This window comes from Hylobates moloch, unplaced genomic scaffold (assembly GCF_009828535.3).
Source record: "Hylobates moloch isolate HMO894 unplaced genomic scaffold, HMol_V3 SCAFFOLD_2, whole genome shotgun sequence".
In the NCBI taxonomy this organism is placed as follows: domain Eukaryota; kingdom Metazoa; phylum Chordata; class Mammalia; order Primates; family Hylobatidae; genus Hylobates; species Hylobates moloch.
Genome location: NW_026652277.1, coordinates 30793141 through 30816431, shown reverse-complemented (window position 1 = coordinate 30816431; position 23291 = coordinate 30793141). Strand labels below are relative to the sequence as shown.

General features: G+C 36.0%; 1 protein-coding gene across 1 annotated transcript in view; it reads left to right on the top strand.

Moving 5' to 3' along the window:
• The window catches only part of BANK1 (B cell scaffold protein with ankyrin repeats 1), a 286830-nt gene that overhangs the window by 36697 nt on the left and 226842 nt on the right, over positions 1-23291 (top strand). Inside the window, exons 2-3 of the mRNA XM_032177982.2 lie at positions 1735-2133; positions 21239-21393. Coding sequence (XP_032033873.1) covers positions 1735-2133; positions 21239-21393 — 554 coding nt within the window. The remainder of the gene's footprint in view (positions 1-1734; positions 2134-21238; positions 21394-23291) is intronic.

Below are 23291 nucleotides of genomic sequence, written 5' to 3'. Positions count from 1 at the left end.
AAACACATGCACACTATTGATCCAAATAGTCTATAATTATCCTGCTTTCTTTCATAAATTTTGGGGCTTTTTTCCAGAATTAATATTTCTTCATTTTTTGTGTTTTGTGCAAAATATTGAAATGTACCTATCTTTAATTCTTTTTGTAAATGCCCTATTAGACCTGTCAAACCTCCATTATTAGCATATTTTCTCTAATTTTCAAATACATGTGATAATGTTACAAATGCTTTATTTATTTCCTATGTCTTTCCCTCCCCAAGTCATCTAGCTTTTGCAAGTGTATTGCAGTATAACTTACAAACACAATCTAAGATATGTAGATGACTGAATTTTTATATATATATATATCCATATATATCTAACACCTAGATCAAGATATAGACCATATCCAGAACTTCAGCAGGCTCTCTCATGCCTATTTTAATTTGTTAATTCTACCCTAAAATATTCAGATCTGTATCACTGTGAATCAAGTTTTCTGCTTTGGAACTTTACATAAATACAATTATGCAATATATACTCTTTCTTCTTTCACTCAATATTATGCCTTTAGATTCATCCATGTTGCATGTAGCATTGTTACATTCTTTTTCATTGTTATGCAATATTTTATAGCATGAATATACTGTAAAAATTAGTTTTGTAAAAATTTTCTTATAATTCATCTGGCCTTGAAAATGCTCTGAAGAAATCAAGACCAACCTTACATTTCTCTTATTGTGGTGACTTTGTTTTCTTTCCTGGATATGTGAATAAATTTTGTAATTATCATTAAGTTAAGGACAATTTAATCAAGATCTGTTTTTTTTTTTTTTTTTTTTTTTGTTTAGTGCAGTGGAATAATCTCTGCTCACTGCAAACTCCACCTCCTGGGTTCAAGCCATTCTCCTGACTCAGCCTCCCAAGTGCCTGGGATTACAGGCACCACCACCACGCCCAGTTAATTTTTCATATTTTTAGTAGAGACGGGGTTTCACCGTGTTAGCCAGGATGGTCTCGATCTCCTGACCTCGTGATCAGCCCACCTTGGCCTCCCAAAGTGCTGGGATTACAGGTGTGAGCCACCGCGCCTGGCAAGATCTGTTTTCTTTAACAGTTTTAGTTGGACCCTGATTGTTTCACATTGATCCATAGAGCTGGTTCCTTTATCTTTCTTATTTCAAGGATTTTTAAAATTATTAAAAATTATATGTTTTACAGTGTTTTAATGTGTATATTATTCTCTTCTATGTCAGGCTTTTGGATCATCCTTATACTGAATCTTTTCTGTTTTTGACTCTCAACTAAATATATCGTATTTTCAACAATTGTGTTAGCCTTGTTCTATTTCTCGTCCTTTTTTTTTTTTTTATTTACTATGAAAATATCAAGCTTTTCTTTTGGGCCAGAAATTAAAATATTATCTATAACATTATCTATGTCTAATCTACTCATTTCTTTTTCGAATTTATTTATTATCTGGGTAATGGTATTGTTATGGTTCTTGACTTGTTTCCTTATTTATTATACTCTTTCATATCATTCTTTTTAAAATTTAAATCAACTTATCTTTGAATTCTAGTTTTACTTAATCTATGATTTTTTTTATACTATGAAGGACTTTCATAGAGTTTTTCTTTGGTATAAGCAAATTAATACATTGCCTAGTGAGCATATTAAAATTTTTGAGAAATAATAATTTAACCTGCCGATAGCATTGCAAACATAAGAAAATATTTTTTCTTTTTCCAGGAAATACAAAAGACATCATAATGATATATGAAGAAGATGCTGAGGAATGGGCTCTGTACTTGACAGAAGTATTTTTACATGTTGTGAAAAGGGAAGCCATCCTGTTATATCGCTTGGAGAATTTCTCTTTTCGGCATTTGGAGTTGCTAAACTTAACCTCTTACAAATGTAAACTTTTGATATTATCAAATAGCCTGCTTAAAGACCTAACTCCAAAGAAATGTCAGTTTCTGGAAAAGATACTTCATTCACCAAAAAGTGTAGTTACTTTGCTTTGTGGAGTGAAGAGTTCAGATCAGCTCTATGAATTATTAAATATCTCTCAAAGCAGATGGGAGATCTCAACTGAACAGGAACCTGAAGACTACATCTCTGTAATCCAGAGTATCATATTCAAAGGTAGTGTTGCCAAACATTGTTTGTTTTATTTTTTTTTTTTGTAGTTAAAGAATTGCAAGTTGTTTTAGAACCACTAACTGATGTCAGGATAGGAATAAGAAAAATGAGAGCTGATTTTATTCAACAGTATGTTGTACTGTCCACAAAATACATTAAGGTTCTTAATTTTTAGCTCTATTCCAATCAAGGCTTATTCGTTGTTCTAAAAATGGCTTATAAATATATTCTTTAGGGCAGCCTGGATGAGATCATGGCAGAACAAGTATGGTATGCTCAGCCATATGACAGTGTGGTTCTGGAAGCTGGTTTCTTATGTAACTGGTGAGGCATGAGTTAATATACTCTAGTAGTGTTACCAGTCAGTAGCAGTTCAAGGTTTGAAGGTCTGGGTTACAATTACAGAGCTTTTAAAATTTTACGCCTGTAACCTTTAGATAAAAGAAAATACAAGGTCCCATTAATTAATTACATTTCCATGTAATAATAAAAATGCTGCAGCTTACTAATATTAAAGCTTCTCCCTTCCACAGTTTTATTCTGCTTGGTGTGACAGGGGTGCTGTGGTCAGCTGCTTCCCTGGTTTCCTTAGTCTGCACTTTGCTCTCAACTCCCAGTCTTCCAACTATGGTTTCATGGCTTAAAGGGAAGGAGTGAAGCTATTATTTTATCTTGGCCACATCAGACGAAAAGTTGGCTCTTTTTTTTGGAGCAAATTTCTGAGTTTTTGGAAATTCCTTATTCGCTGGGAATGTCTCTCCTGTAGTTTCTTAATAAGTCAAATAGTCCCTCTTCTCTAAGATCATAGCTGTGGTTGTCTAACGCATATAGATTCTTACTGTTGAGTTCTAGGGCTCCTTCATGTGTCTCTCATGATGAAAATGGCACTGAGATATCTCCTGGCTGGGTGTTTCTCCTACCTTGTCCACATCTATCTGAAGATAAACCTTCCTTTATCTTCGTTTATCTTTTTCCGGACTAACTCTGGGCATAAAAGCCATTCCCAGAGTAGCTATCACCATCCTGTCCTCAGAGCAGCAGTACAGCCACAGTCTCTTGCCTTTAGTAATTTCTAAACCTGGATCGAGCACAAGTGTTGGAGTTCTGTAAATCCAGGGAACCTATATCAACCCCAAATGGTTCACTGGAAGCTCTTCTCACTACACTTCTCACTATACTTCTTCCCTGGTGGAAAACAACTTTCTTCTTACCAAAATTCCTTCTTATTTTCCAGTATTGTAACCTCTTTAAATTCGATGGGTTTTTCATTTGTTTTGTTTTGTTTTGAGAGAGTCTCGCTCTATCACCCAGGCTGGAGTGCAGTGGCATGAACTTGGTTCATGGCAACCTCTGCCTCCCAGGCTAAAGCAATTCTCGTGCCTCAGCCTCCTGAGTAGCTGATATTACAGACACGCACCACCATGCCTGGCTAATTTTTGTATTTTTAGTGGAGATGAGGTTTTACCATGTTGGCCAGGCTGGTCTTGAACTCCTAACCTCAAGTGATCAGCCCACCTTGGCCTCCTAAAGTGCTGGGATTACAGATGTGATTAAAGTGTTGCCTTAGTTGTCTATAGTTGCATAACAAGTTTCTCTAAATTTTAGCAACTTAATAAATAGTGGTTATATCAGTTTCTATGATTCAGGAATCTAGAGAGGTTTAGCTGGGAGGTTCTGGAGCAGGATTTGTTATGAGGATGCAGTCAAGCTGTCCAGAGCTAAGATCCTCTGAAGTCTCCACTGGGTGAAGATCTACTAACAGGGCTTACATCGTTGACAGTTTCCTTTGTTGTTGTGATTTTAATAATCCCTTGGTTGGCTGAAGGTCACTTCTAATCATTCCTGAGGAAGATCCCTTGGAAGCAATGTTTCTGCATTCCTGAATATTTAAAAGAGTTTGTCTCTTGTCTTACACTGAAGGTAGAGTCTGTCTGAGGACAGTATTGCTCTTGCTCTTCTGTCTCTAGCATTGCAGAATTTACAGAATTTTTATTTGCCTAGCTGACTAAAGGATTCTTCATTTATAGTTGAAGTTTAGTGACTTTACTATAATGTTTTAGTGCTGACTATTCTGGATTATTTTTCCCAGGGACATGCTTTCTTATTTTTGTTTGTATCTTTTTCCCAAAATGTAGAGTCAAGTCTTCTTTTATTTCATGAAGAATTTCTTAACTTATATCTAAGTTTACGGTTATTTTTCAGGGACTCCTTTTTTATGTATTTTGGATTTCTTTAGTCTGCAATGCACTCTACAATTTCTCTCTAATCCCTTTGACTATATTAATATCTAATTAACTTAGTTTGCATTTTCACTTTAACTTTTTCTACCATTTTATACTTTCATGAGTTTCTCTTCCTCTGTATTACTTCCAATCTCTTTCATTTTCATAGTACTTTTACTTTTTCTCATTGTACCATTTGGTTGAGCACTTATAACTTAAAATTCATCTCTTGTTCTTAATTCACTCACCTCTCTCTAACTTCTTGCATATCTGCACTATATAATTGCTTTCAAAAGGTGATTTCTACTCATTACATTTTAAAAATTCACAGTGAAATGTTTGGTTACAATTTTCAACTTTGTTTATGGTAACATGTTTTTAGTTTTTGCTCCCCATCTCCATTGGTTTTCTCTGTTCCTCTTTTCCTCCCTCCCTCCCTTCCTTCCTTGCTTTCTTTTTCCCTCCCTTCCTCCCTTCCTTCCCTCCCTCTCTCCTTCCCTTTCTCACTTTCTGTCTTTTAGTATCTTTATATAGATTCTATGCTTGTTCAGGTTTTCTTTCTTTTTTTTTTTTTTTTTTTTTTTTTTGAGACGGAGTTTTCTCTTGTTGCCCAGTCTGGAGTGCAATGGCACGATCTCTTGGCTCACTGCAAACTCCGCCTCCCAGGTTCAAGCAATTCTCCTGCCTCAGCCTCCTGAGTAGCTGGGATTACAGGCGTGTGCCACCAAACCTGGCTCATTTTGTATTTTTAGTAGAGATGGGGTTTCTCCATGTTGGTCAGGCTGGTCTTGAACTCCCAACCTCAGGTGATCCACCCACCTCAACGACCCAAAGTGCTGGGACTACAGGCGTGAGCCACCGCACCCAGCCTCAGGTTTTCTTATGTGTCACTGAGAAAAGTGAGATTTTTTGGTCCAGCCAATGGAGAAAGACAGAGTGGGTTTTGTTGTCTGTTCTGTTTTGTTATTGTTGTTGTTATTTTACAATAAAAGACTGTACTTCTCTGCTTCCACAGATGTAGACTGCTTTCTGTAATATGATTTTTCTGTATAGTTCTTAATTTAGCCTCACTTTGTCTGCTTTTGAGTACCAAACTGCTTCCATAGATGCTTCTCCCTCAAATTGTTGCCTCACATCTACAATGTACCCTTAGCTTTATAGGAAGTATGTTTGCTGGCTCTTTTTTAAAATCTGCAGCCTCTGGACTGTTTCTTCAAAGTGTCTTTTCTCTGTTTCCTCCTGTACACCCTTATGCTCTATCATCAGTGTTTTAGGAAACAGTTCATTGAATTTGGGTCTAGAATTTCACTGTTTCCTATTTCCTCTAAATAGGACATTTGCATAATATTTCCTCATTGTCTATGTGTTGGGATGATTTCCAAGAATAAAAAGGGGAAATATTCACAATATACCATAATGTTCAAACTGGAAGTTTTCAAGTTTCTTATGATCTCTTTTTCTCTCTCTCTTTTTAGTATTCCTCAAGTACATTAAACTTTTTTGAGTGAAAAGAAAAAAGTGTTATAATAGGAAAATTATTTTTTAAAATCACAATAAAGCACAAGTAAGTGTATGCTACTTTTCTCCCTGAAGATTGTTAGTAAAATTTTAGATGGCTCCCCACACCCATAATTTCTGTTTATTCAAAGAACTCATGTTGTTTTGGCCACTTGAACTATGATGTCACTATTATGTAAAAATATTTGATATATACCTTTTCGTTGTTTCAGTTGTTTTGTTTTATGATGAGTATTTTTGGGTGGATATGAAAGTGGTATTCTGCTATGTCTTCAAATTATATTTCTATTCATACTCGATAAGAGGAAAAACTCACACCTTATAGACAACACAGCACTATTTTGGAGACACTATTATCTCTCATCTGCCCACATTGATTTTTAGAGTAACTTAGATGTGCCAATTGGAAAATGTAACCATCTTGTTTGGAAAAGGGTGTTCAGATAGAGTGTATTTTTGTCTGAAGTACAAGAAAGCAACCAGAAGCATATAGTTATATTTCCAAGTCTACAAATGGTAGCAATCTCCAAACTGCATAAAATAACTTTTATATGTGAGTTGTGTCCTTTGAAGAAATTGGTTCTATTTGCTGTAGTCTATGCAGTGATAAATTTGCTTAAGTGCTCTGCTAAATTATTTTATGTTTATGTTGCCATTCATGTCGAAGACATAAAGTCTCGTATTTAAATTGAGATCAGTACAAAAAAAGTGGGTGAAATAGGACAAAGAATGTGGAATTCAGATTTTACTGTCCCTTTTCTACATTTCCTTATTCCATAAAGAAATTATACAAAGAATAAGGGAAACTTATTATTCAGAAACATACTATGAAAAAGAGAATAATAACAATGCCAAGAAAGTCATGAAAATAATTAAATGTTCTCATATATTAATATAAGACAAAGAAAAATCAGAGGAAATTTTAAGAAAGAGAAAGCCATTTTATAATTAATCAAGGCTCCACAGAAAAGTTTTTAACATTAAAAAAGTTTTTTTAAAAGATACAATAATTTATATTTTCTCCTAGTATTTTATTTCCTTTAAAGGAATTAAGAAAACCAAATTTCCTGTCTTCTTAATTCCCAAATTGGGAATAACACAAATCCAGATGCATTTCCTCTTTTCTGTGTGTTTTATAATCATTTGTATGACATTCCTTCCTTTTTCTGTCTTCTGTTTGTTAGTTTTGGTGTTTTACCTAATTTGCTTTTCTAGTCTTTCCACATTTATAGGCTTCATACAGCATTGTTTATATGTGATATAAATAAGCTGATCTGAAATTGTTATAAAATCAACTGCCATTTCTGAGTATCACCAACACGTACCTGAATCCTTCTGTTTTTCAGGATCCTGCCACCTCTTCAAGGCCTCTATGTTCCCTTGTTCTTTGTTCTCGACTCTGACCCCGTCACTTCTGGACCAGGCACGCTGGTTTGCTTGCAACCCCTGAGCTACCCTTTACCAACAGCTCTCTCCATGGCTTATTTTCTCATATTTTCTTCATTGTCCATTAACAGGAAAAACTTCTCTCTCTTGAAGAACCTTAACATTTCCATTTTGTTTTTCTATTACCAAACCAAGGATTTCAAATTTTTAGCTTTATTTTATACTTTAAAAAAATTTTATTATTATTATACTTTAAGTTTTAGGGTACATGTGCACAATGTGCAGGTTTGTTACACGTGTATCCATGTGCCATGTTGGTGTGCTGCACCCATTAACTCGTCATTTAGCATTAGGTATATCTCCTAATGCTGTCCCTCCCCCCTCCCCCCACCCCACAACAGACCCCAGTGTGTGATGTTCCCCTTCCTGTGTCCATGTGTTCTCATTGTTCAATTCCCACCTATGAGTGAGAATGTGCGGTGTTTGGTTTTCTGTCCTTGTGATAGTTTGCTGAGAATGATGGTTTCCAGTTTCATCCATGTCCCTACAAAGGACATGAACTCATCATTTTTTATGGCTGCGTAGTATTCCATGGTGTATATGTGCCACATTTTCTTAATCCAGTCTATCATTGTTGGACATTTAGGTTGGTTCCAAGTCTTTGCTATTGTGAATAGTGCCGCTATAAACACAGGTGTGCATGTGTCTTTATAGCAGCATGATTTATAATCCTTTGGGTATATACCCAGTAATGGGATGGCTGGGTCAAATGGTATTTCCAGTTCTAGATCCCTGAGGAACCGCCACACTGACTTCCACAATGGTTGAACTAGTTTACAGTCCCACCAACAGTGTAAAAGTGTTCCTATTTCTCCACATCCTCTCCAGCACCTGTTGTTTCCTGACTTTTTAATGATTGCCATTCTAACTGGTGTGAGATGGTATCTCATTGTGGTTTTGATTTGCATTTCTCTGATGGCCAGTGATGATGAGCATTTTTTCATGTGTTTTTTGGCTACGTAAATATCTTTTTTTGAGAAGTGTCTGTTGATACCCTTTGCCCACTTTTTGGTGGGGTTTTTGTTTTTTTTTCTTGTAAATTTGTTTGAGTACACTTTTTAAAAGAAGGACAAAATGAATAGTAATGTAACAGTAGAATTACTGGAAAGGCAAAACAAAACAAACAGCAGAATAGAGATAAACTATGCAGAAGCATTGTTTTCCTTTCTTTCTGTCTGTGCTGTGTATTGCTTAAGAACTCTGACTCACTGGACCTTCCTAGAACTGGTCAGTGAGATGTTGTAGCCTTTCAAATGAAGTCCTTCCTTTTTGGATGGTCTTTCAGCTCTTTGAAGGTATGACTCCAGCATGGGTGTCCAGGCCAATTCTGTCACCAGCATTAGTGTAGACACATACTGTATACTAGGGTAATTGTATCATTCACCATTGATCAAACACAGCCTTTCCATTTTTGCCTTCACTCCATTGTTCTTTCACTTTTCTCTTCATCTGGAGTATCCTTCCACATATTTTCAGTTGAAATCTCAACCATCCTTCAAAGTCAGTTGAAAAGTTGCTTTATTAATAAATTCATCTCAGATCATTTCTGCTTGAAAAATATTTTCCTCATCTAATTATATTAATTTTGATTATTGCATACTTATGACTCTCGTTACATTCTATATTCTCTGTAACTATTTTTTTTACCATTTCTTTTCTTCTCCTTATTGCTGTTTTACCAATGGAATGTTGTTAACTTTCTTTTATGCCTGGCGCGGTGGCTCATGCCTGTAATCCAAGCACTTTGGGAGGCTGAGGCAGGCAGATCACTTGAGGTCAGGAGTCAAGACCAGGCTGGCCAACATGGTTCAACCCAGTCTCTACTGAAAACACAAAAATTAGCTGGGCATGGTGGTGCACACCTGTAATCCCAGCTACTCAGGAGGCTGAGGTAGGTTCACTTAAACCTGGGAGGCGGAGGCTGCAGTGAGCCCAGATGGTGCCACTGCACTCCAACCTTGGTGACAGAGCGAGACTCTGTCTCAAACAAAACAAACAAACAGAAACAAAAACAAAAAAATTTCATTTTAAAAATATTTCAGCATTCTCAACCTCAGAAAAACCCCACAAACCTAGAAAGGACAAATTGTGTTTTTAAGTACAGATTTATAAATGTTTCTGGTACAGTTTGGTTTTTCTCTTTATTGAAACCTCTTGATGAAAGGTTTACTGTGGGATTCTTGTCAAGAATATACAACCTCAATATAATCATGAGGAAATATCAGACAAATCAAACTGGGAGATTTTTGTGGAATCAAGGAAGATTCTACAAAATAATTGCTCTGTACTCTTCAACACTATTAAAATCAAGAGGTTAAAAGAAAGGGTGAATTATTATTTCAAAATAAAGTAATCCAAAGCCATCAGCTCGGCACTATCCCAGAGCTTTCCCCATCTTCTACATTCAATTAATTTCTGTGGCTTAGAACTTTATCACCGTGCCCATTTCTCATCCATTGGCCTAGATCTTCATCTTCCATTTCACAGTCTACTACTAGAACCTCCCAGCTGGTGGCCTTTTTCCTCACTATTTTTTTTAAAACACACACTAAATTATGGAGCTCTACATCACCTATGGAATAAAGTCAAAATACCTAATCAAATATTATGTACAACTTTTTTTGAAATTAGCAGGATTTAAAACACTTACTTTGATTCTTCAAAAATTTAGACAATAATCAATTCTATCAGTAAAGTGTAATGATAATTTAGTATGTTTAGGACTAAGACCAGTACAACTGTTTTTGTGCTTCTAGAATTTATTAAGGTTTGAAAAATTATTAGCTGCCAACTTTAAGATTCAGGGATTGAATACTGACTTTTTTTCTTTCTCTAAGAAACTAATAGTTCATTATAACTTCAGAATTCCAATTAAAGTGATGGATTGTTTGAAAAGAATATTACTCAAAAAGTCTGAATTATAAATTGAGTTCAGGTATCTGATACTTTACCCAAGGGTTTTATTTTGTCCCAAAGAGTTTCTCTGGCTTGCATAATTTAATAAAGTTGCTCAAATTATTTCTGAGACTGTAAGGACTAAGGTTTCAAGGATTTTTCCCTCAGTGTATGGTACATATTCAATTTCTCTTTGAAGAAGCTTTTTATATATTAATCAATTTATCTTTTTAAATTCTATTTTTAATTATTTTATTTTGTTTTTTAAAATGTCATTTTTGGTCATTCTCATATATATTTAAGAATGAAACTCAAACAACAAAATGGTTAGTAAAAATTTATTAGTCCCAGGCAGCCGATTGTAATTATGATTTGTTTATTGCTAATAAAATAAGATAAAGGCATTTGATCAGGATATTTTTAGCTGTGTTGGTAAAAGCATTCTGTATACAACTCTGGATAGCTTTTCTCCTCTCCCTCTCCCTCTCCCTCTCCCCTTTCTCTCTCCGCCTTTCTCTCTCCCCTCTCCCTCTCCCTCTCCTCTCTCCCTCTCCCTCTCCTCTCTCTTCTTTTTCTTTTCTTTTTTGAGACAAGGTCTTGCTCTGTCACCCAGGCTGGAGTGCAGTGGTGGGACCTGGGCTCACTGCAGCCTCCACCTCCAGAGTTCAAATGATTCTTGTGCCTCAGCCTCCTGAGTAGCTGGGATTACAGGTGTATGCTACGCCTGGCTAATTTTTTTGGATTTTTAGTAGACACGAGGTTTCACCATGTCGCACAGACTGGTTTTGAACTCCTGGCTTCAAGTGATCCACCCACCTCGGCCTTCCAAAGTGGTGGGATTACAGGCGTGAACGACCATGCCTGGCCTCTGGGTAGCTTTTAAACATATTCATATTATGAATATATACACCCTATTTCTGAGTTCTACTGCCTCCTTTTTTGAATCAAAAACTAAGGTACACTGTTTCATATTACTCAGGATCATTGTGTTATTAACAACTTAGAAGTTAGCTTATGTTATTCTTTCCAAAAATCTTACCTTTGTTTAGATGATTTCCTCTTTATCTTTGCTAACAGCTGATTTTTTTTTTCACATTTCAATTCCACATGGGAAATGATCATCTGCTGCATAAATAGCATGATTCCAAGGCTTTTCTGAAAATTAAGTCTAGTGTTAAAGGGCAGAAACTACGTACAGAGCTCAGGAAAAAACAAAGTTTTACTGTCTCTTATTATAAAATATCTAGTTCTGAAATCTATGCCAAGACAGCTGGTATCCTGAAGTCTACCTGTAATCCAAGGTCCAAAGAAATCTACCCTTATGTGATGATTGAGCCACTGCAGGGAGATTATACCTTTGAGCTGTGTTTGACTTGAACATGCTCTCCCTTAGCTGGTGACCAGCCACTTGGTAACCTCAATAATTATTTTTTAAGACAGACACTTTAAACTTTATTTTCTTAACATCAGTAACATTTTCTTGCTCACACATATTTATGCTGGAAGTTAAGGTATAGGATCATATGAGATTAGTTAACAGCTTGATACAAGATGATGTATCTGACACTGTTTTGCCATATTTTTATATTTCACACAGGAATAGAGTGAGAAACTTATATATTTTAACTTTATTCTTGACTGAGAAACGCAATAGGTAGTTTAAACTAAATTAAGAAATAAAGATTTTAAAAGTCAGACATTTTATGATATCACCAAAGGAGAATTCACTTACACTCATTTATTGAGGATATGTATTTTTAACCTTAAGTTTTCATGAGTGATTTCAAATTACTTTTACTAGTGTCTTAATATTCTCGTATGTTGAGAGAGTTGAAATTTTTAATAACCCATTCTATAAGTTGCATAATAGAAGGGTTGAAATTACATGGTTTTTTTCAGGAACTATACTCATTAAATGTTTATGGTTGTACTGTTTACTAGGCAATTATGATTTCCTTTTGATTGTAAGAAAAATATTAAGATATATGGAAATCATCACAAGTGCTCCTCTAAAGCTCATCTCATACCTGTATTTTTTTGACTGTTAGTAGTATCATAATGCTACAAAATGTATTTCTAGGGAGGTAAGTAATGCTCGTCAATCCATTTAATAGCTTCCCATATGAGGAAGCTTAACTCTTATTCAACATTACTTTTTATTCAAGTACTTTTGCAGGAATTCAATTTGACTAACATTATGGAAATTGAGAACCTGTATTTTTCAGCCCCATTATTATGCTACCCTATTCGCTAATAAATGCTCTATCATCCCTTCAATTCTTAAGCAGGGAGGATTTGTCTGAATCATTGCTTCATTATTCACAATGACCAGCACCATATACAATAATAATTTTTTTATTCAACTGGCCAAATTCTTTACAACTCTTCAACTTCTTTTGGAATATGAGAAAGTATGATTTATATCTAATGTGTAATTGTTTCTTAGGCTTTCATAGCTTTTTAGAAACTAGGACAAAGGAGATATACAATTGCTTTTTTTCCATATTCCTTCCAAGATAGCTACTATATAATTTCAAATATTTAATTTTATAGTGTATTTAATCTCAATAAATATATGATGCCTGACTTTGAATTATGGACAATAATTTTTAAATTTAAAGAAAAAACTATGTATTTTTGTTGGGAACAGGCCCCCCCAAATCTGGCCATAAACTGGCACCAAAACTGGCCATAAACAAAATCTCTGAAGCACTGTGACATGTTCGTGATGACCATGACACCCACGCTGAAGGGTGTGGGTTTACCAGAATGGGGGCAAGAAGCACCTGGCCCACCCAGGGTGGAAAACCACTTAAAGGTGTTCTTGTGCCTTAAGGACATGCTCCTGCTGCAGATAACTAGCCTGAGCCCATCCCTTTGTTTCCCATAAGGGATACTTTTAGTTAATCTATAATCTGTAGAAACAATGCTTATCGCTGGCTTGCTGTTAATAAATACATGGGTAAATCTCTGTTCGAGGCTCTCAGCTCTGAAGGCTGTGAGACCCCTGATTTCCCACTTCACACCTCTGTGTTTCTGTGTGTGTGTCTTTAAATCCTCTAGCGCTGCTAGGTTAGGGTCTCTGGCACCGAGCTGGTCTCGGCATATTTTGAGTGGAGTGAGGGTCTCACTCTAGAATGCAGTGGTGCGATCTCAGCTCACTCTAAATTCTACCTTGCAGGTTCAACCAATTCTTATACCTCAGCCTCCCAAGTAGCTAGGACTATAGGCATGCGCCATCACGCCCAGCTAATTTTTTTTATTTTTAGTAGAGAAAGGGTTTCACCATATTGGCCAGGCTGGTCTCAAACTCCTGGCCTACGTGATCCACCTGCCTCAACCTCCCAAAGTGCTGGGATTACAGTCATGAGCCACCGTGCCCAGCCTAAAATTAAAACATGTATATATTTAAAAGCTTTTTATTTTTCTAATTGTAAAAATAATACATACTCATTGTAAAAAAAAATCTGAATAGTACAGAGAACATAAAAGAAGCAGGAAGAAAATGTCACTTAGAATGACAATACCCAGAGGCAATCACTGTTAACATTTTGGCATATTTCATTCCATATATAATTCTGATTGTGCAGAATATAAACTGTTTAAAAGTTGAGAGAATCATAATATGTTAGAGGAAAAAGCAAGGCACAAATTATAAGTATAGGACTAAACTTAAATGAATATGTGAATATCTTTTTTAAGATATTCACTGCAAATGCTGTTAATTCATTCCTTTTCATGGCTGTGCAGTATTCCATCATATATATATTAAAATATATATTATATATGTATATATTATATATATTATATATCTCATATATACATACACATATATATCTCACACAGTTTCTTTATCCACTCGTTGATTGATGGGCATTTGGATTGGTTCCACGATTTTGCCAGATTCTCTCCCTCCCCTGAATTCTGGCCAGGAGGCTTTTTGTCCTGTTCAAATTGTTATAAAGTTCAGCTAAAGAATTCCTTCTCCCTGTGGAGTTTTACCCCCTGCCCCTCTGGCCATCTTCCTGATGGATCCCTTTGGCACTAGCGAGGAATGGCTGCCTGGGGACCCAGTGAGCTCCCAGGGCCTTTCTGCTGCCTCCTCTACCTCTGTGTTTTGCTCTGCTCTCCAAATTGACTCAGCCAGGGAAAGTTAGACACTTTTCCCGCAAATAGATCTTCAGCTTCTCCAGTGGGGGTGTGTGTTCGGGAGAAGAGGGACTCCCTTTCCCACTTCTGCAGTTGGGGCACTCACAGTTTTGGGGGGGTCTCCTGGGTCCTGTAGGAGCAGTCTGCTTCCTTCAGAGGGCCTGTGGGTCCTCTCAGGATTGCTGGTTTGTTCTTGCAGTTAATCTGGAGTTAAAATTCACAATGCGAGCCCCGGCTTGCTGCACTGTCTGGAGTTGCACTCTAGTCCTGCCTCCTGTCCGCCATGATCTCCGGTATTCATTTTAGATCAAACCCATATTTTAATTTTTTTCTTTTAGGCAATAAATTAATTATGGCTTCCATTTCACTTGCTAGCTAGAAGTCATCACTAAAAACACTCCAGTTTCTACACAGTAACTTAAGGTTTACCTTGCTACATTGGGAAAGGAAAGATTAGGCACTAGATCCATTTGCTAAGATGATACAGTCATGCACTTGAGATAAAAGAGAAATACAATTCAGTGTCAAGGGCATGCAGTTTAATGTGAAGAGTAATATTCTTTTATTAATTGCTTCATGCTTTATTATTTAATTTAGCTATTCAATCGTGATAGGAAAAACAAAACAGAACAAAACAATTCTATTGTTACTTAAACACAGGTAATTTTAATGTACAGCCTCTTTTTCATACTCTTTGCAATGGCAATGGTCTCTAATTTTTAGGCATTAGGGATCGATGTCCCTTCATTCTCTTCCTAGTGTCTCTTTCCAGGATCTTGTTCATGCCCTTCTAGCATCTTCCCACCTCTCCCTTTCAGCCATGCAATCACTCCCCAAGTTCTAGCTGCTTCATAGGCTTATCCCATTATCTGCTGAGCCACGGAGGCAACTGGGGCTGGACATGCGTGCCTTGCTCTTACTTCCCTGCACTTAGCCCCTTGTACTTAAGCCTATCACACTAGGTTCCACAGTTACATGTAAAAACCTGTAGTGTACTGAGGGCCATACCAGAAATGGAAACATTAAAGTTGCCATTACTTCCCTGAGTCTCATGGCAATTGCGGGTAGGCCTGTCTCAAAGAGAGGTTTGGTACTTTTTTACTCTTAATCCGCTTCTTCCAACCTCATCTCCTTGAAATATGTCCAGTTGAAATACAATAATGCATTTATTTTACCAATAGTTATTGAGTGCTAGTCACTTCCTCGATCTCATGGAGACTGGAGAAAGGAGTTATGAGAATATAGGTCCAATGGCTAGAATGTTCTCTCCCTTCTCTTCACCATTTTAAGTTTAAGACCCACTTCTGAGGAGGCCAACCTGAATGCCTAATACATGTCTTTAGCTTAACAATGAACATACAGTGGTGGTGGTGTTTTTAGTTAGGACATGGAGATACACACACAAACACACACACACATATACACACACAAATATATAAGCATATATATGTATACACATGCTCGTTCTTAGAACATGGAGATATAGATAATTTGTATGTATTAACACATACTATATATAAAAAATTTATGTGTGTGTATATATACACAATAAAATATGTGTGTGTGTGTATATATATATGATTATGTCTATCTAATTACCTTCTAAACTATTTAAAGCTTATAAAAAGGAAAGTTAACTCAAATTGTTATCTAAACAACAGTGAAATTTCGTTTTCTACCCAAGGGCCAGGAAAACTTTGTCATTTATTTACTTTGGAAAATTTGAGATTTTTCTATTGAATTTACTACTTATGGCTCTGTTACTTTATTCCTAAGTTAATTCTATCTGCTTTTTAGTTTTCTATGTCTGTTTAGTACAAAATACTATATTCTCTGCACATTTTAGAAAAGTGTTAGAAGAGGAAAGAAAGATTCTATTTGGCTTCACATTTTATTGGGGAGGAACAGTTTCTGACTCACAGAATTTAAGAACTGTCTACAAATAGTTTTAAATGTTTGACAGAAATTCAGTAATCCATCACTGGACAGGGATTATATTTTTAAGTGTGTGTTCAGAATGAAATACAATGTCGGTAAAAGTCTTGATAAACTGTAAAAACTCATTAGAGTATAAAATATTTTTATTATTGCACTTAATATGAGCATACCTTGATTTGTTCTGCTTTGCGTTTGTGTTTTTTTGTTTGTTTGTTTGTTTGGTTTGTTTTTTCGAGAAGGAGTCTTGCTCTGTCGCCCAGGCTAGAGTGCAGTGGTGTGATCTAGGCTCACCACAACCTCTGCTTCCTGGGCCCAAGCAATTCTCCTGTCTCAGCCTCCCGAGTAGCTGGGATTACAGGCATGTACCATGACACCCAACTAATTTTTTTTTTTTGTATTTTTTGGTAGAGACGGGGTTTCACCATGTTGGCCAGGCTGGTCTGGAACTCCTGACCTCAAGTGATCTGCCTTCCTCGGCCTCCCAAAGTGCTGGTATTACAGGCATGAGCCATTGCGCCCGGCCTCTGCTTTGCTTTTTTGTGCTACACAGACACTGCATTTTTTACAAATTGAAGGTATGTGGCAACCTTTTGTTGAGCAAGTCTATTGGCACCATTTTTCCAACAGTATGAACTTGCCTCATGTTTCTGTGTCACATTTTGGTGATTCTTGCACTATTTCAAACTTTTTTCATTATTATTATGTCTGTTGTGGTGATCTGTGATAAATGATCTTTGGTGTTACCACTGTGATTGTTTTGGGTGCCATGGACTGCACCCATACAAGACAGTGAATTTAAGCAATAGACGTTTTGTGTATTCTGACTGCTCCACTGACTGGGTATTCTCCCATCCCTCTCCCTCTCCTATTCCCTGAGACAAAACACTATTGAAAATAGGCCAGTGAATAAGCCTACAATGGCCTCCAAGTGTTCAAGTGAAAGAAAGAGTCACACATCTCTCACTTAAAATCAAAAGCTAGAAATGATTAAGCTTAGTGAGAAAGGCATGTTGAAAGCCAATATAGGTAGAAAGCTAGGATTCTTTCTCCAAACAATTAGCCAAGTTGTGAATGCAAAGGAAAAGTTCTTGAAGAAAATTAAAAGTGCTGCTCCAGTGAACACACAGATGATAAGAAAGCAAAACAACTTCATTGCTGATGTGGAGAAAGTTTGAATGATCTGGATAGAACGTCAACACAGCCATAATATGTCCTTAAGCCTTTTTCAGAGCAAGGCATGTAGTAGATAGAATAAAGTGCTGTCCTTGAGATATAAGTAATTTAAAAAAGCCTAACTAAGCATGGATTTATTTGATTATTAAACCAGGCAACAAGTATTTATTAAGCCTCTACCAAGTGCCAGGCACAATTGTATGCACTAGAGATATAGAGGTGTCAAGTTCGACTAAGGTGTTGGTAAGAAAAGGTGCCTCAAAGGAAGAATGAGTGAATTTGGATGGGCGACAGAGTAGAAGGAGAGGGGAAGGATAATCTTGGGTGGTGGTTTATATTTTTAGTTGAGAATCACTGTCAGTTAGTAGTTGTTGCTCCTATGAATCTCCTGGTCAAAACACCTACAAAGTAGAGAGCCAAGCCTACAAATTTAACTCTTGGAAAAAAAATGCTGGAGTTAGCCCTTCTCTTATCAGTTTTTCTTTCTTTGTTGTCTTTGGGAAGGGTGGTAAGTACATCAGGTTCCATTCTGTTCCCTTATCCAGTCCCAGTACTAGCTAATTTTGTTTTAAAATAGGCTAGTTTTATTCTTAGGGCAAAAGCAAAACTTCCTTTTGCTCAGTAGAAGCAGCAGCTGGGAAAGTCCCAGTTATTTCTGTTCCAAATTAGGTTTTAACTTACTAACATTATCTTTGTCCCAGGACCTTCTTCTGCTCTTCGAATTTTGAGTTTGTGGTTTCCTCAGTTTTGGAAAGTAATTAGTTTTGGAAAATGAATTTTCTATTTGAAGTTGTCTTTTCCAAACTGGTTTTGGGCTCCGTTTTCTCTGTTGTGATGTCTCTGTTCATTTAGTTCCAGATTAACTTTTATCTTTGAGAAACTCCTCAAAATTTGTTCTTATGTAATTGCACCATTTATCAATTTCTAGTGCTTTAATACATTCATTATCTTAAAAGCAATCTTTTCTATTATTGCATTTATATGTTGTAGAGTAGGAAAATAGATACATGTTCTCAGTCTGCAATCTTCATCATTTCATTCCTCTACTTGAATTAAATATACATACATAATTTAAACCTGTAAAATAAATACATTTTCAGTGTAGAAAAATCAGAATATATATTACATATACTGTATTATTAGATGTTATTAATATTATATATTTATATCTATTTAGTAAATTACACATGACCCACAAGCCAGAAAGAACCACTCAATATTTTTGGTATATATATATATATATATATATATATATATATATATGGCTAGTCTATTCTAATTTATTCAAGCCTATGTCTTTAATTCCTACCACATAGCTCTGTATATGTACAGTTTTTATTTTACTAGAATGGGAGCCTACTAAATTGACAATTTTGTAACTTGAATTTTTTCAGTTATATCATAAACTTGTTGCTGCTTGTTAAATACTCCTTGATAGAATTATCAGTTTTATCAATTACAACTTTTATCACATAACATATTTTTATCTTATTCCTTATTTCTTAGATTGCTTCCAATTTTCTCCATTACAAACACTACTTTTGTGAATATTCATAGAGATAAATCTTTTTGTACATTTGTGATTATGTCCCCAGGGTAAATAAAATAACATTTTTTACCTAATATCACAGAAGAATTAGCAGAAAATCCTGGATACTGCCATGGTGGAAGGTGTATTAAATAAAATCCATTTCTTAGTTTTTCTACAAACTCACAAAAGTATTGAGCCAGTTTTATACAACCTTTCACTATTTTGATTTGTGTATGTCTATGTGTGTGTATATAAGACAGGAGGAAGACAGAGAGAGAGAGAGAGAGAGAGAAAGATTACTTATGAAAGTGTTAAAATTGTTAGTGAAATAAGGACTGTTTTTCATTTCAAACAAGACTAGTACTGAGAGGAAGCTGGAAATCCTAGGTGCTTTTGTGCCTTAGTTCTGCAACTTTCATAAGACAGAAGAAAACAAGAAAACTTTTCTTCTCAGAAACAGCGTGGAGACAGCTTCTCCCTCTCAAGGGAGGCTCTCTTTTGTTACTCTGCTTTTCTGATAGAATTACCTATATGGAGCTGGTGACTTCTCTTTTTTTTGGATACAGTGAGACCAATATTCTAACTACTTCCAAATCTACTGCCTTTGACTCTTTCTTTTTACCCTGTCAATGCTGCTTAGCCAAAGACCACCAGGAACGTACCTGCACTTGAAGTATTTGGATTTTTTTTCTTGTTGCAATAAAGAGAAGGCACATCAGGGAGAACCATGGGGTATCTCAGGAAAAGGGCATTAGAAAGGACTTGGAAGATTCAGACTTGTGTTAAGTGATTTGAGGAGGGTTCAAGGAAGCAGGGCTTGGATATGGTTTGCCGGCTATCAAGAAGCAGGTGTAATTTTATGATTTGACATCTTAATGGGATATTAATGACTCTACTTGGAAGTAAGGGACCAACTTTTCTGGTCTGCTTGAGACTGAGGGGTTTCCTGGGGCAAGACATTTTCAGAACCCAAACCAGGAAATTCCCAGACAAACTAGGAGGAGTGGATCACACCATGTAGAGGGCAAGAGAAATGAGATGAGGCTACAGCTGGAATTGCTAAAGAAGCAGTCATTCATACTCGCCAGGATTTGGTCATTTTTGTGGTTTGGGCAATGTTCATTATTTTGTCTAGATTCTGACATGATTACAACGTGGTCTTGTCACTCTCTTGGTTCATCATGGTGACAGAGTGGCCTTGTCTAATTTTGATGTTGTTGGTGCTCAGTAGAAAACCAGATTCCACCTCTGAGTGGCAGGCTAGCTTCTGGAAAACCAAGGCCTTCTCATGGTGCCAGTCTAGTTTGTAACTGTCAGGGGCTGCTTTTCTTTTTTCCAGTTCCCTTCTTGGGGGGTTTCAGGGCTGCTTTTGGGTGGGCATGAGCTTATAGATGTGACCTTCTCACTTCAAGAGTTTTAATTTTAGCCACATTGGTTCTGTGCCCTAGTGAAACATTTTGGGCTTTGAGACACTGAATAATAATAAAACATAATCTATTTCTCTTAACACATTTTGTTTTCGAATAGAGAACAATGTTTTAATGATTAAGGCTAAATGCTAAATTACTGTTAAAATTTTTTGAATCAGATGCTATGCTCCTTCTTTGAGATTCAAAATTTACATTAGCATCAGTGTTCTTAGTAATACTGCTATAAGGAAACCCAATTTATTTGATATAGACACTTATTTCCATAGAATGCATTAACATTTTAATGAGTACTAGTATTTCACTATTAAACTAGCATTTCCTAGAAATAAATACTAGTTTAATTTATGTTAGTGATTGTCCCATAATTGTGCTTTCTGTTTTTTTTTTTTAAATTAGAAATACATAAGGGGCAAATAACTATTCTGATTTAAATTGTTCCAACTTAAAATAAATGTCCTTAATAACCGTCCTGGAAAACAAATGGTTTTATGTTTTACAGATCTACTGTTTTAATATTAAGAGAAAATATAAATGGTGACTGGATTCTATTTTTTGGAAAACGCTTAACTAGTCAATGAACATAGTATTACATAGTTGATTTAGTTTAGTCATAAAGATTATAAAAGTAGTTAAATTGTGAAGCATTATTTTAATTATTAACATTGGTTCAATTATTTCAGCTATCTTAAACTCAGTTCAGTTTCCCATATATTAAATTGGTTGTTTAGCAATTAGTCTTTATAACAATGGAGGAAATATCATGGCTTTAGTTATATTATAATCTACATTCATAAAATTTTCTCTAGATTCTGAAGACTACTTTGAGGTCAACATTCCAACAGATGTACGAGTAAAACATTCTGGGGAAATAAGTGAGAGAAAGGAAATTGAAGAACTATCAGAAGCTTCAAGAAACACCATACCACTAGCAGTGGTGCTTCCCGCTGAAATTCCATGTGAGGTCAGTAAAGATACCTTGTTATTTAAGTGACCTCATTGTGTTGTGGTTGTTGTTGTTTGTAGAGACAGGGTCTCATTATGTTGCCCAGGGTGGTCTTTAACTCTTGGCCTCAAGAGATCCTCCTGCCTCAGCCTCCCAAAATGTTGAGATTACAGGCATGAGCCACCGCATTCAGCCCACGTGTTATTTTTTTAATAGATACTGTATTTCACAAGAATGCAAGCTCCAACATAGCTGTCATTTTTGTCTACTTTGTTCATGGCTGTCCTCTGAACCTAGGCAATTAGTAGGCATTTGATACACACTGGATGATAATTGAATTAATAGGCATTTGTTACATAATTGTTGAAAAATTAAATAGTGAATTTTATATGGAAGCTTAATTTTATCAACTGTTACTTCACATTTGGCAAATAGATGTACAATTGCAATAGCTCTCAAGCTAGTCAAAAGAAATTTAGATTCACATTAAATAGGTTAAGGATCTATTTTCCTAAAGGGAAATGTACCCTTGGATAGAATTTTAAAATACTTTATTTTTAGGACCACACCAATTTTTCAATGATGAAACATGTATTAAAGGCTGGCATTAAGTGGAAATACCATAAAAGTTAGAAGAGATGGTCCTTCAGGAAATAAGAGTATAATGTGGGGGGATGATTTCTGGGCAGGTGACTGTGGGAATATATGTTCCTAGCATGTCTTCCTCCTAAATCTTGCTTGGAATGAACCACTAAAATAAGCCTTTCCAAATCTCTGACTATATAATCTTAGGACACGAAAAAGATGCTGGGCCTCAGTTTGTGGCATCCTTGAGTATAAAGAGCCAGAGATACAGGAGAGCCTTATGGGAGTTGCCTGAAAGAGTCTTTCTGATAGAAGCCAGTGACAGGGGCTCACTGACCTTTGGGTGGGTCTCCTGATCCTACTGGTACCAGTGGTCCTGATGGAGGTGGAATATCCTGTGTAGAAGGGTAAAGTTTAGTTTCCTCACCCTCACTCTTTAGACCCTTACCCCATGCCAGAGCAGAAGAATTGCTGTTTTAAACTATTTGCTATCAGTTCCAGAGGAACAAAAAAAAATGCTTTGACACTACCTTAGAGACCCCAGGAAACTGAACTATACAGGTGTGAGGAAACTGACACAGATGATCAGGCAAAGAAAAATTACAAGGACTCAGAACTTAAAGGAAGGAGATCAGGCTAAACAGTCAGAACTCGTCTTTTCCATTGTTTCTACTGAGTCAGAAACAATGGAAAAGACAGAAAATAAGTGTAATAAAAGAAAAATGGCAACTACTCTCAAGTAGATGAAATCAAAGCAGAAAAAAGAAAACCCTCTGAAACTAAAAGTAGCTCAACAGGAGTTATACAGTGAGTCTAAATAGCTGCTTTTAAAAATATCTGCAACAGTAAAATTCGAGCACTATAAGACCCTTCTCCTACTAAATTTTCAAAGAAATCAGTCCCAAAATCAAACCTCACTGCTATCTAAGCAAATATGTATTATGTAGGGTTTTTTCAATAGTAGAATCATGGACTGTTTTTTATTGACATTTATATAATCCTTTCAGACTCTTAGATTTAAATTATTTCAATATAAAATTTCTTTTAGGTACCCCACTTTTTAAAGAATCCTAAACATTTAAAAGGTTATACAAAGTTATTTTAGTGCCAGCGCCACATTCTAATCAAAGTAAGCTAATTATTGGACCAAAAATAGTTATCCCAGACAAGATTTTTTGTTTTCAGAACCTAGATTTTAGTATAGTCTGAATCCATAAGACTATTGCCAACCACCATAGAAAAGACCACTTTTACCCACTGAGTGAAAATCATGTTTCAGACTTGCAACGACAACTTTCAGCCTATGTCAACTGTCTGAAAGCGCAACCTTT